At 38.8% G+C, this 15,160-nt stretch overlaps 1 protein-coding gene across 4 annotated transcripts in view; it reads right to left on the reverse strand.

Annotated features, from left to right (window-relative positions):
* The window catches only part of BANP (BTG3 associated nuclear protein), a 154,760-nt gene that overhangs the window by 79,651 nt on the left and 59,949 nt on the right, over positions 1–15,160 (reverse strand). For all 4 annotated transcript variants that reach the window (XR_008236525.1, XM_052796046.1, XM_052796045.1 and 1 more), the window contains exon 8: positions 5,968–6,135. Coding sequence is in view for 3 of the 4 variants with exons in the window: in XM_052796046.1 (XP_052652006.1) it covers positions 5,968–6,135 (168 nt within the window). In the remaining variant the exon portion in view is untranslated. The remainder of the gene's footprint in view (positions 1–5,967; positions 6,136–15,160) is intronic.

The following is a 15,160-nucleotide window of genomic DNA, read 5'->3' on the forward strand; positions in this document are numbered from 1 at the left end:
AACTTGAAAGGCTACGTAAGAACTATGGGCTCAGCCTCCTGCATTTCTAGGTCATTTGCGCAGCTAATTTTTCCATATGATAAACAGAGCAGAGAGGAAATCTGTTATAATTTTTAACTGCACGACTCAAATCAAAGCCATGTGCTACATAAACTTTTATACACAACAAGTAGAAAAAGCCTAAAAGTTTTGACATGTCAAACAAGTACATAAGACTGCAGCTCAAGAATAGCAATCGTCTTTAGATGTAAATAATTCAGAATTATTTATTATGTGGCCAATAACTCATAAAAATCACAAAATCACAGAACAGATGAGGTTGGAAGTGACCTCTGGAGATCATCTAATCCAATGCCCTTCCTGAAAGCATGAGCAACCAGAACCAGTTGCTTCAGACTGCGTCCAGGTGGATTTTGACTGTCTCCAGGGAAAGTGTTTCTGCAGCTTCTCTGGGCAACCTGTTACTGTGCTCAACCACCCTCAAGATTCCTCAGAGCCACTGAAATCAGCCACATCACAGGGAGGTGAGTTTCAGGCTGCTATATATATATTTTTTTTAAATAAGGCAAATTAATTGCTGCTAAAGCACAGCTCTGGAAAAATCAAGTCACCTAATTCATAAGGGAGGATGTCCAGCAGGGCAATGACCATGCTGATTTGAGACAATTTCAGGACTAACAAAAACATTATTTTTAATGATATGCAGAGATGATCAACAATTTTCACTGCCAAACAGAAAATACTAAGTTATTCTAGACTTTTAGCAGACCAGCATTTAAGAAAATACTCTGTAACACATAAGAGAATGGTGCTCCTTTGCAACACTTGAAGAAAGTGCCAATAAATTACTGCTGATTGAAACATGTATTATTATACTACAATGCAACAGAAAGCTATCTTGCTATTATCAGCCCCTAGAGATAGCCGATGAAAAATAGTACTTCAAGCCAATCAAACACAACAGTTTTGGATTTGAGCCTTTTTTTTGTTGCACCTCTTGGTCACAATTTTAATATGAAATACTACAATCACAAGTTCAGAAGTGGAAAAACCTTACCAAACTCTGGAATAAGTTCATACAGGGAACGTGGTGTTCATTCATTTGCACTCAGGACATTGAAATCACAGTTAAACCTCTTAATGATGTTTTCAGAACAGCTCAGCTGCATGGCAGAAACTGTGATACTATGCATCTATTCAAGGCATCTGTTGATGGCAATAATGCATCTCAAAAAGAAGTGCTTTCTAAAGACTTCAGGAATATATTCTAGGGTAAGCCCTAAAACTTCCCTAGGAAATTATCATCACTTAGCGAAGAATCAGTGGGTTTAAGTACTTCCACAAATAGCTTAGGTTTATTATATTTAACCCAATAAAAGGGGTGAGCGTGTGTGTATGTTTTTCCCCCACGTGGCATAACCTGAAATGCTTGTTTACAAGATGTGAAATGAAAGTGCTTTCCTACTGAATGTATGCAACGTCACTGTTGTATCTAAACTATCAGAGAACCTGACACACTTACCTTAAGGTGCTCAGTGACCTAACCTGACTAGTCACAGAACCATGCTCTACTAAATTTCCTGCTCAAACTAAGTAATTATAGCTTCTCTGAATAGAAGTTATATAGTCTTATGCCAAGCGAGTGGAGCCAAAGCCAGAGCTTCTCAGAACAGCTCAGAGGACATAACAGAAACTACGCTGCATATCCCTGCATCCTTCACAGTGTAAACATGACACAGTAGCCATTCACCATCTTTTAAAAGCCTTTTTTTTCCCCCCATTATATCTTTTGTGAGAAGCAGCTACTATACTCCACCCAACAGATAAACAACTCAAATGCCTGTTATATGTGAATTGACATGGAGCAACATACTACTCAGTGAAACCAAACACATGTATTCTTCTGCAGACAGCAGCAACCACAGCTGGGTGGAGACCTGACATAAAGCACCTAGAAGCTGATCTTAATAGCTATAACTAACAATAGTGGGAAAGACAGTTTCTCAAGTAGCTGAATTTCAGACCATTCAAGGCTCACCTTAAGTTGCCCCGTGAAACAAATGCTACCATAAAAACTGTCTGGGTTCATATGTAACACTTTAAAAAGCCATATTTGACAGCTATGTTGTCATAACTGTGAAATACAGACCTCCTTTACTGCAGAGCTGTGAAATATTACTTCTCTTTCCTGCTAGCTGGCAGCAGGAATTCTGCTATATCCACTATACAGTGTGTATAATAAGGAACAGATGCCTGTGAATTATGATGCTGTAATTCCATTGAGGGGTTCCAGGGATGTCAAACCACAAAGGCAAAGTCTGAGCGGTTCATGAAGTTACCTGAACAGAGCAGTGGAATTACAGCCCTGTCATGCAAAAGTTACCCTTTTAAACATGTGTGAATCTACATAATTTCCTTGCATCTTTCCATCTCTTTCTTTTCCCTATATACTCGCTCAGCCTTCCCTATATACTGCGCTCCTGTTTATTATACCTCCTCTTCTTTCTTCAGGTGAAATACCACTCCCACCTGATTTTCAAATGCATATTAGTTTTTCAAAGGACCACCTGATTCTGAAAAGTGGTCTGTTTTTCTAAGAGCTTTTTCACAGTGGGTGCAAATGTAGTGGTGAATTCATCCAACATCTTTACAGCCTCCCAGAAAATGATGCCAGTGACGTTCTGAGTAAAAGTAATATTTTAAGGAAAATTAACAAAATACTTTGAATCCATGGGAACATTTGCACATACCATTACCAAAGGCAGCCGTTAATGTTATTGCCGGTACTCTACTTCTGGCTGCATAGTCTATACAGTCCTGCCAGTGACATGCCAAGATGCCCCAGCTGACCTTCATCATCTTGAGGACCAAAGACATCTTTATAAGGACATGCAGCCACCTCTTTGCTATCTAGGGGATGTGGGAGATGAGATAGCCTGTACAGCGGGAGACCCAGGTGGCTTAAAAACTCCTGGGGAAATCCTGGAAGTTGATGTACCAAAGGCAGCCAGCTCAGCTCCAGCTAAATGAGCTAGCCTGGCCACACAACCCAAAATACTGAGTTGGCTCTTGCAGAACCAGCTCTTGAATGTCTGCACCACACCACTCCCACCTGCTCAGATAGCACACTGCTGAAATCCCAAGAGTTAATTCAGGTGTCTTTGTAGCCATGGAACAATTTACTCACAAATCAGGTTAGTGGAATTGGGGGGGGGGGGAATTAGTTTTCAGCTTAACCACAAAAAAAAAACACAACAACAAAAAAAGAAACAAAAAAAAACAAACCACCAAACCCAAAACCACCAAAACTTACTATCTTGTGGCCTTCTGAAGACAAAATTCACTGAGCCTGAGTCTGTGTTTTACATCTCTACACTGGTCTCCCCAAATCTCCAAACCAGGAGATTAAAGATTAATATTTTTTAATAATAAATCTCCACAACAGTCAAGGAGTATGGTCTAATGAGCACAGGCCCATAACATCCACTTACTACTGCATTTTTTATTCTAAAATACTGATTGCTAAGAGACTGCAAATAAAAATCCCATCAACGTATATGGCTTATGGTTATCATTATGTTGATTAGTTGTTTTAATTTGAGAATTTTGGATATGATTCCTAGTTCCAGCACATAAAATTTTCCATTGAAAGCAGATTTTGGCATTCTTTGCATGAGATACAGTGGTTAGTGTTAACATGCAACCAAAAATTTTATGCAGGCAAATAAACTTACTTCCTTTTCTTTGGGCTCACTTCCAAAACACTGGTTTTAATATATGATGTACAAATGTCCCATAACACTGCTTTATATTAAAAGAATGAGCCAGAAATGTCCTATGAGAACACTTCTTAGGTCAGTATTTTTCATTTGTTATTATTATTCATGCTTACATACCTATATGGAAATATAGAATCACCTACAACATATTTAATTTCTTCAGAGAAAAATACTTCAGGAACAAAATTTAGCATGTCCTACTAAATGGTGTGAACACACTGAGAAAGATTTATTCACTTGACTCCTCTTATGAACAACAGTTGCAGAAACATTTTGACCTTCCACTGAAAAAAATGACCATGGTAAAAAAACAAACAAACAAACCATATGATAGCACAAAGCTGCATGCACTAAATTTTTTCAGTTAACACACGTGCATGGACGTTCTCAAGCATCTCAGTGAAGTCAGGCATTCAGATAATGTACAAATCAACCGAGCCAATCTCTGTCACGCACTGGAATATACTACACTTTCATTTCTGGCAAATCTGTATTTTACTACTGTTTTAGAGACAGACTCCCTTCTCCCTCTTTTCTTTGTGAACACACACACATCTCGCTTCCTTTCAAGGATCATTAATGCACTGCAACCAGGAGCATTACTGCAATCTGTAGATGTAACAGGATTAGAAGCTCATCCTACCAGGGATCTACTTTGATACAAGCCCCATGAGGCTGCAAAGGACTCTGAATGTACCAGGAGGTGGTTTGCTTGCACTGAAGACCCATGATGATTTAACTACAAATGGTTAGCTTCACTTAGTACATGGATACATTCCTTGAGGAGCACTGCAGACATACATACACTGTTAACAGAGAGGCCTCTTTGCCAATGATAAATAGTACTTCAAAAAAAAATATGCAACAATATGAAATCCACTCCAAAAATTCAACTGTAAGAAATGTGGGTTTCTCCATTTCTCTTTGTTACACAAAAATATTCACATTTGTGGGTACTACATGCACCTGTTGTATTTACAACTTAAGATCAATATAATTTTCAGATATATTGAAAAACAAATGGCACTATTACTGTAAGTTTCCATTTCTGTTGGGGTTTGTTTGGGTTTTGGGGGGGTTATAGAATCATAGAATCATTTAGGTTGGAAAAGACCTTTAAGATCATAGAATCCAACCATCAACCATGCCCCTTAAACCATGTCCTGAACTGCCTTGTCTATGCGCTTTTTGAATACCTCCAGGGATGGTGACTCCACCACTTCCCTGGGCAGCCTGTTCCAATGCCTGACAACCCTTTCAGTAAAGAAATTTTTCCTAATATCCAACCTAAATCTCCCTTACCGCAACTTGAGGCCATTTCCTCTCATCCTATCTCCAGCCACCTGACAGAAGAGACCAGCACCACCTCACTACAACCTCCTTTCAGGTAGTTGTAGAGAGCGATAAGGTCTCCCCTCAGCCTCCTCTTTTCTAGACTGAACAACCCCAGTTCCCTCAGCTGCTCCTCACGAGTCCTCTAGACCCTTCTCCTTGTTCTCCAGGCCCTTCACCAGCTTCATTGCCCTTCTCTGGACATGCTCCAATGTCTTTCCTGTAGTGAGGGGCCCAAAACTGAACACAGGACTCGAGGTGCAGCCTCACCAGTGCCGAGTACAGGGGAACAACCACCTCCCTGCTCCTGCTGGCCACGCTGTTTCTGATACAAGCCAGGATGCCGTTGGCCCTCTTGGCCACCTGGGCACACTGCTGGCTCATATTCAGCCGGCTGTCGACCAGCACCCCCAGGTCTTTCTCTGCCGGGCAGCTTTCCAGCCACTCCTCCCCAAGCCCGTAGCGCCGCATGGGGTTGTTGTGACCCAAGTGCAGGACCCGGCACTTGGCCCTGTTGAACCTCATACAACTGGCATTGGCCCATTGACCCAGCCTGTCCAGATCCCTCCGTAGAATCTTCCTACCCTCCAGCAGATCAACCCTCCCTCCCAACTTGGTGTCATCCGCAAACTTACTGAGGGTGCACTCGATCCCCTCATCCAGATCATTAATAAAGATATTAAACAGAACTGCCCCAATACTGAGCCCTGGGGAACACCACTTGCGACCCACCGCCAACTGGATTTAGCTTCATTCACCACAACCCTCTGGGCTCGTCCACCCAGCCAGTTTTTTACTCAGCGAAGAGTACGCTTGTCTAAGCCATGAGCCACCAATGGGTTGTTTGGTTTTTTACCTGAACCACTATAAGACGATGATGAAGGTGTTCGCCTTGAAAAGCTTTTCACGGCAAGACTCTGCCCTCGCTGTTTCCGCCTCCAAGCTGTTCGGCATTTGGAGTCTATGCTTTGCTTGATTCGATACCAGTCAGATTCTGTGATTCCAAATTTGTAAAATAGGTGACCTGTAATTAGAGAGAAACACAAAGGGGTGAAAATCAGCACAAACCCGTATGTTCAGGAAAAGGCACAGATGACACACACTGTCGCACACACAAGGTGAACAAAGCAACTCTGAAAATTTTAGAACTACCCTCATGCTTGACACTGCCTAAAGGAATACAAAAAACACCAAAGTTATACACAGTGATGAGATTTCAACAACTATTCACAAAATTAAGTCATCATACATATGCACAGTTATGTATTTAAAAATGTCAGCGGCCTACGAAATTTTCTAATCTACACTTCTATCCATGGAAGCTGCACTATTACATTCAAGCTGTGCAACACTAACCAACAGAAGGATCCAGCACTCCAAAGCCAAAACTGGATAAAGCCTTATTTCTCACTGATAGTGCCCCACAATATGCGTAAGTCTGATAAGTAGGAAACCGTATAAAGCTCCCTATAAAAAAAACCTCTTTTAAAGCTCAGTTCAAAATTCATCAGAATCCAATAAAAATGCAATACAAAATTATAATCTTCTGAAAATATTACTACTAGTATTAAGTCATTTGAAGAGCCACATTATACACTTTCCAGCATTCGGTGCTAAGTTGCCAAACTGTTATATAAACACAACATTGACTCGTGAGTTGAACTGACTATTTTGAAACAAAGCTCATACAGTTTGAGTCCTGCTGCCAACTCAAAACAGGTTCATTATCATGTGCAACCTCTGCACCCAAAGGGGAAGCCTAGTTATACAAGAAACAGAGGGAGCAAAAAGACTATTTCAGGTACGACAAGAAATGCTTGTTTCAACATCTGGACAAATGGCTTTAAAACTGGAAGGAAACACGTGCATTGTCAGCTGTTTCAAGGTTCTCCTGATATTGCTACATACTTTTACCATTTCATTGTAAGTTTCAGAGTGGTTTATATTTTGCTTAAAGCATCAACAGTTGAGAGCATTTGACTGTATGTTAACAGAAATTTATAATCCTCATGGCTGCAGAAAAAACACTTGAAAAAGTAAGCCCAAAGGTTCAAAACCTGTGAATTGAAAGATCTGAACATTTAACATTTGCTAAAACTTCAGTACTTCTAAACTTTCCAGATTTAGATGTGCAATGCTGCAGTTACAAAACAATCCAAAGCTGTCATATATGCTTTTACTTAACATGACTATGCTTGAAGGATCTCTAAGATTCTTATTTTCCTTTTGGTATCAGTTGCTCTCCATACTCTGCAAAGTAAAATAATCCTTTCAACCTACTGGTTTTTCAATCTCACTCTCAAATAGGATCCTGATCCTGTGAATCATAGAATGGTGTGTGTTGGAAGGGACCTTAAAGATCACCTAGTTCCACCGCCCCTGCCATGGGCAGGGACACCTTCCACTAGACCAGGTTGCTCAAAGCCCCATCCAACCTGGCCTTGAACGCCTCCAGGGATGGGGCATCCACAACCTCTCTGAGCAACCTGTTCCAGTGCCTCACCACCCTCACTGTGAAGAATTTCTTCCTAATATCTAATCTAAATCTACCCTCTTTCAGTTTAAAACCGTTACCCCTTGTCCTATCACTACACTCCCTGATAAAGAGTCCCTCCCCATCTTTCCTGTAGGCTCCCTTTAAGTACTGGAAGGCCGCTCTAAGGTCTCCCTTCTCTTCTCCAGGCTGAACAACCCCAACTCTCTCAACCTGTCTTCACAGGATAGGTGCTCCAGCCCTCTGATCATCTTTGTGGCCCTCCTCTGGACTTGCTCCATCAGGTCCATGTCCTTCTTACGCTGGGGGCCCCAGAGCTGAGTGCAGTACTCAAGCACTCAAGAAGTACTTGCTTAAGCTGTTGTATAGTCCTACGAACAGGATGTGGTCTGTTCCTGTAAAACAAATTATTTGAAGCCTACAGCTGTGAAATTCCAGGTTTGCACAAACCAAGAGCTTTGTACTGTCTTTGTATTACAAATGAGCCCAGCGTCCTCAGAAAGTGAAATTTGCAGGTAACTGATCTAACATAGTCAAGTGCCATATCTCTTAAGTCCTCAGTATTTTTTAAACACATTTATTTTCCAATGCTCTAAATTTTCTTATAGATCTGTTCAAAAATCAATTTGAAATAAAGTAGAGAACAAACAGGAGGAAGACACTGGCACTAAAAAGCTAATTCAAAAGCATTTTAAAGGCCTCAAGATTTCTCACTGGCAAGTGACAGCAAGCACGTTAGAGATTGCTTTACAACCCCTACATTATGTCTCCAAAAAGAGGGTGGGAGTAGGAAAGGAAGAAAATCGACTGAAATTATTATCATCTGCTGCTGTGCAGCAGTTTCCTTTCCATAGGTGTCAGCAAAAGGAAAGCACATTCTGTATTGTAAATACTGAGACCACATTTCTCAGTTTAATCTATTACTAATATGCACTACACAGAGAAATGACTTTATAAATGTTTGCAGTAAAGTCCAATAAAAACAATTGTGCTTTAACTCTTTATACGACCTCAGCTGTCAGAACGTACAAAAATACTTGTGTAGTCCTACATAAAACACAGTCATATGCTCTGTGGTTACTTTGGAAAAATCTCCATATTTCATTCACAAATAGATTTTAATGACTTTCACGTTGTACGCTGCTCTGTTTAGAGAAGTGACTGAATCAATTGTAGGTCAGAGAAAACTCTCACAGAAAAGCAGTCTAGCTAGGGATTTTAACTATTACAGTGTAATCCATAGGATATTCCAGGATGCCACTTAATTCAAAGAGAAATCAAAAGCAGTCTAAATTATTTGGGACAAGGTAGTCTCAGGTGCAGTGAACTGTTCATACTAGGGGACCCAAGCATGTAGGACAAGAGCTTGAGAAAGATGCTTAGTGCCAGAGCTGCAACATAAAATGTCCCAGAAATTGCTCTACTGAGGAAAGACAGGGAAAGACCTTCTACTTACTGATCACAAAAGCTATCATTTAATCAATGTGATAAGGAATGGCCATGAAATACTGGATAGAGAGACCACTACCTTCATGGAGAGAACATGACTACAGAGAAAAACATGGAAAACAGGTAACAAGCTAAACAGGGTAGAGTCAGAGAAGAAGGTTTTAGGCTAGAGAGACCTAAGACATCAGGCACAGATTTTCAAAGCCAGGCGTGCTTATTTCTTTTCCCTTATTCATGAAATTCCTACTTAGCTGTTACAGTGGTCGAAGGTGTAAAATTGCTATAGACGAAACACCTACTGTTTGCACAGATTTTTACCGTAACTGCATACTCAGTCACAGTAACTGCATGTGCAAATTAGGCATGAAAAATTAGCCCTTAAATACATAGATAGTTGATATGAAGGTTAAATGAATTTCAGATGTATAAATCTATCCAGTTGGTATTACAATCTAAAATGTTATTCTACAGATAGGTCTTTAGCAACCACATTTCATAACAGTCCACTGATGACTGAAGAAAAATCTAATGCTAACGACAGTGGAGTATTTTTTAAGCAGATAAAAAGTTCACCATAACATTAGAAATATGATTTACCTGTAGCAGAGAGATACATCCCGAAAACATGTGCAAACACTATTAGAAAACTGAAGCGTGCTGACTTTCTGTTCTCTATCCATAAATGATCACATGCAAGAGAGCTTTCAGCTGTCTCATTCTGAGTATGTCAAATACCAAAAAAAGTTAGAAAGGCAGTACTAAAGCAAGATACTGCAAATGAGACATTTTACTTGGGTAAGTCCATATTAGAAAAGACAGAAATACTTCAGTGAGAAGGGATTTGACTTTTTTGGAACATTTGCTAGTCAAAAGCAGCAAGAAGCACTGTAATTTGTAAGCAGCACAGTATCTATGAGGCACATAACCCTGCTAAAAACACATAAAAAAATACATTCAGCAATATAATTCAGCACTTTGGCAAAAAGACAACAGTATTTTGGAAGACAGATGCACTTATACAGGAAGAGTGAAGTAAAAGATTTAGATCATGTAAGGATGGCTGACTGTGTTTTTAGTGATCCTTTTATTTAGGACAATGGATAGTTGCCGGTAACATTCAAAACAAAGGATGTGCTTGTTTTTAAACACTAAGGGTCCAAAGTTTGCTTTCTTTGGGAACCTCATTTCCTAAACAAAGCTTTCTATGAAAACACACCAGAGACTTAAAATAGTTCAGTTATTTAATAAATTGCAAGAGCTTGAGTGATTTCTATAGACCAGATACATACTAGCAGCAGCTTGGGAGACAAAAAGGTCTGCACAAAGAATTCAGAGACACACGCTATTCTGAAGTGCGCAAAGAGGAAATCGCTTTGGTTTGCAAGAATCAATGTTCAAATCTTATCAAACAAAAGCTTAGGAGGAAGGCACGTGTGCCTCAGTGAAATTATCAAGAAGTCAGCTTTAAAAGCCAACAGGTGCATCATACTAAGTTTTGCCTTCCACATCCCAGATGAAACACACAGCACATTTTTGTCAAAGTTCTTATAAAACTAAAAAGATGACTGACACAACAAGTTCTAGAATGCTTCTTGTGCACTGCAAAATAAATCTTTCTGTGGTTCAAAGCAAAAAAAGTTTGGAAATGCAGTGAAGATCATCTGGTACAAACACAAAGATCATCAGCAATGATGTCTGAAATGACTATACAGTCCCAAACTTTGGGGGCATCTAATGTACAAAATAGGGCGAGAAAGTGTTGGGTTTTTTTAAAAACAGGGCTAATTAGAAAAAAAGAACACCCCATGAAAACAATGTTCCTGAGAAAGTAATCCTCTCTTTCTTAAAGGTCAGAAGTCAGTCAGCAGACAAAACAACCCACATAAAACATTAAATTGTAAAGAAATTTAATTAAGAACAAATTGAGGAGGAAGAGAAGACATTTCTAATATCAAAACCAGACATGAAATATTCCATCTTGATACCACATTCAAAATCAGCCTCCTAAAAAACAAACTTCATGTCAATAGCTTGCATTTGGATATTGCTAGGTTGTGCTGCTTCCACTCTCCATGAATACCAGATTTCTTTAGAAAATGAAAAGGTAAATCATTATTTTCATGGACCTGGCAGAGTTCCCTTTGCTGCCCTTTATACTGAGATGGCACAGACTTTCCCTCTGTTATTGTTACATTTTGAAAGATTAGGGAAAGTATTACCACCAGAGAATGTAACAGCCACATGTATAAAATAAAGACATATTTACATTAAATGTGTAATCCAAACAGATTTGGTTAACTGTTCCTTCCATTTTCAAATTCAACATAATTTTTAAAGTCTAGAGAAAAAGCAACAGGATGTCATTCAAAATTCAAATTACTAAACTGATGAACAGAATCTTTTTTTAATTGACAAGAATGTGATGGATATTATGAAAAACAAGGGCTTCAGATTCTGACTGCTCAGAATCATGAAGAGGGGCGATTATTTGGGGGTTTGGCTAACAAAATGCATTTTTTCACATAAGGGTCATGCATTTGGAGTTCTTTTTATTAAACGAATAGCATATGACAACAAAATCTGCTGTACTAAATATTGGAACAGCGGAGGAAAAAATTAAGCACCTCTGAAGTTACTTCTCGCGCCTTCAGGCTTCAATTCTTGAAACGTAATTATGGTCATGCATTGACCATATTGAAACAATTTTAAAGAGAGTAATTGTTTACTCATTTGTCAGCTGGGGGGGGGGTATGATCTCCACAGCTGGGAGGCAGTTTCCCCCTCCAAAACTCAGAAGTGTTTAGGGTTGGGCAAAGGGATGCAGGAGGGGAGGGCAACATCATCCTCATTCAAGGAAAAGTCGCCCCGTTACAGTCAGTGGGATGGCAGAACCCTGGCAGCTTCTCCAACATCACATGCTTGTGAACGTCAATCACGTCACCAGATAATCACTTTCCATAACATTGTTCTCATCCACAGGCTAAACACCATCCAAAAAGAAATGGGGGGGGGGGGAGCTGTTAAAAACTTGGAGAGACAGAGGAGGGAAGGAAAATTCAGCTACCAAGCAATTACTCTGTTTTCCATTTTATTTCTACAGTTTCTTTGTTTAACTATTACACTCATACCTTTCAAACAGCCATAAATTTGTAGACTACTAGAGACTACAGTGCGCACATGTTACAGTGCAAGCTATATTCAGGGGGTACTTACAGCCTCAAATACAACTGAAATCCTATTCTACTGCACATACCTTAATAAGGATTTACTAAACCTGTGTCAGTAACCAGAATATTTTCAACAGTGAAATATAAAAATCAAATATTATAAAATGTTCACAAAAGCTGAACTTTTTCAGGAAATTTTCAAGTGTCAGCTTTTAAAGAAAAAAATGCCCTTTTTTCCTAGGTACAGAAGATATGATTAAAGAGGATTTCTGCAAATAAGATTCCATAGAAAACAGATTATTTTGTTATACTCTTTGACTAAGTTATAATAATACATAAACCTCAAAATTCCATGTTAATCAAATCCCTTTCTACTTGGACAGTAGGAACTCAACTCTGTTCTAGAGATCATGAGGAGTCTTAGGTAGCTTTATAACAAAACATGTAATTGCTAATTTTACAACTGCTTTGCAACAAATACTATAGGTAAACAATTTCTAGGTAAGAAAATTAAATGTCACGACAAGAGAGTAAAGAAATTCATAAATACCACTAAGAATACAATTGAAAAAGCCAGGCATGTTCGAGGAAACACTCCAGATGTGAAAAACGTCAGTGAAGTCAGCGGTCTTAAGTGCGAGCATGTGATTAGACAATTTAGAGAATAAGGACTAACTTTAGGGACAACAAAAAAAGTTTTTTCCAGGAGTGTATTGTTTATATTGCATAATTCTCCTGGCTTCCAGATGCCGTCATGATGTGGGTGTTATATAAATACACACGTCACCACATTAAGGAACCAAACTCTAGACATTGTATTTTCATACCTTTTACAAGATAACTGAAATAGAAGTGAGACTGTGGATGTCGATTTCTGCAGACTGAACTGACATCAGCCTATCAGCATCCCATTCCCACTCCCCAAAATCCCAGTAATACAGGTCTTAAAATTACCAAGACACCATCTGTCCCAAACCATGGCTACTACAAATTCCCCAAGTTCAAGAACGGGATGGGGTGAGGTAACATACTATCACTCATTGGTTCCCTTTTAGAATGAAAATCTCTTTTCTAATATATAGGAAAGCAGCATGGCTTAGCTATTTCAAGGAAATCAACAATTTAAAATAATGTTTTCTCATCTCAGCTCCTAAAACAAAGCAAAATCAAGTAAAGTATCTGTCTGGTAGGAATACCTTCTGGGATTAAAAGGGTGCATTTTGACATACCAGCATCAACGAAAGCCAGAAGAAGTATTAAACTATTTATAAAATGCTCATTACACTGTTTAGACAATCTGCTGATTACAATTCTATGCAAATAGAACACTAAACCACTTGGAAGAACAGGCAAGAAAGTTTCCCTCAATAATGTCAAATTACTCTATCACATTGAGGAAACACTTCAGAAGTTAAGTTGTTTTAAGTATCTACCAAACAGCACAAAAAGTGTTTGCACATACAGGCTTGTGTCACAAATAACAGATTAAAGTGAAAGACTCACTGCTTCAATCATTGCAACTTTCTCTGTCAATCTGAAGCTGCAGATCCGATGATTTGGTGGATGCAGACAGATGACTGGAACCACATTTATTTTTCACATTTGTCTCAAGCATACCAGATCAAAGGCCTACTGCAAGAGACCATTCACCTTTTAGAAGTGATTGCTAGAAGTCTTTCTGCTTCAGGTAAAATACGTAGTCTCCAACATCCAGATAGTTTTTTGTTTGTTTGTTGGGGTTTTTTGTTTGTTTGTTTGTTTAAGTTATGAGAAAGCAGTACAACCCAAAAGGCATGAGGTTTCTCTTTCTCTGTTCTTGCTCTCTGTAAAACAGAGCATTTTGAAACCAAATGATACACGAGAAAAGTAAGCACCTTCTTGATGCTTACATGCAGATCTGGCTCAGATTTGATTCTGGCAGTGTACTGTTCCTCAAAAGAAATAATAACTAGCTTCCAATTACCAGAATATTTAACATCTAATTGTATTTTATTAAAAGTTAATTTGTCCAAATATTTCATTATTATTAATATTTGTATAGACTATTTGTCTGAATAATTTTTAGCAAATCCTAGAACCAGAGAAAACATGAAATTAAAAATTATTTTAAATGCCCTTGTTCTACAAATTAAAAGGACCCATGTGGGTCTACAGAACCCTACCAGAAGTTTCAAAAACAAAAATAAAATTATATTGCATCTAGAAACTCCAAATTCTACCAATGTATCCTCTTCTAAAACAGAAGAGCTCCTACATTCAGACACACCTTACCACCTTTCTGGAAAACCAGCCAGTCTATGTTTATGTATTTTACCTATTTTATTTTGACTCATCGAGAGACAGCCATAAGCATGCAAATAATGCCATCCAGTGGAGCATCAAATTTACCATTCTGGCAAGAAACAGCAGCATTTTTATCCGTGCATGTGTATGTTTGCTCAATCTCCGACTCCCTTGCAGCACATGCCAAGTGCTACAAAAGGTTAGCAGAACTGCAGAACCAGAGATATGCTGTGAAATGGAAGCGAGCGAATTAATCACTACAGAAATAGAGTATTTTTGATGTTCCTGGTTGCACACTTTGATTGAAGTGAGCTCCACACGGCGTGTTACAGTAGTGGCCGTAAGGCATTCCTGTAGGGATCTTTTGATCACATTTCTCCAATGGTGACAGAATATCAACAGCTGCATAAATGTAACTGTTTAATAACCAGAGTATAATTATCGAAAAGTATCGAAAACTTAGTGTCTGACTCATTAAATGAATCAATCAACCCCACAAGAAAATAATTCTAGACCAAACCAGAGGTTTTATAATCTGAAAATAGAAAAGTCTTCATGCCATCTACTACAGATTTGCTACAGCTCACAAGTTACATGAGAGGTACTCCACTACAATGATACTGGACAAATGACATAGATTTGCTTCTATTTTTTCC

Source organism: Harpia harpyja, chromosome 9 (genome assembly GCF_026419915.1).
Source record: "Harpia harpyja isolate bHarHar1 chromosome 9, bHarHar1 primary haplotype, whole genome shotgun sequence".
Lineage (NCBI taxonomy): Eukaryota > Metazoa > Chordata > Aves > Accipitriformes > Accipitridae > Harpia > Harpia harpyja.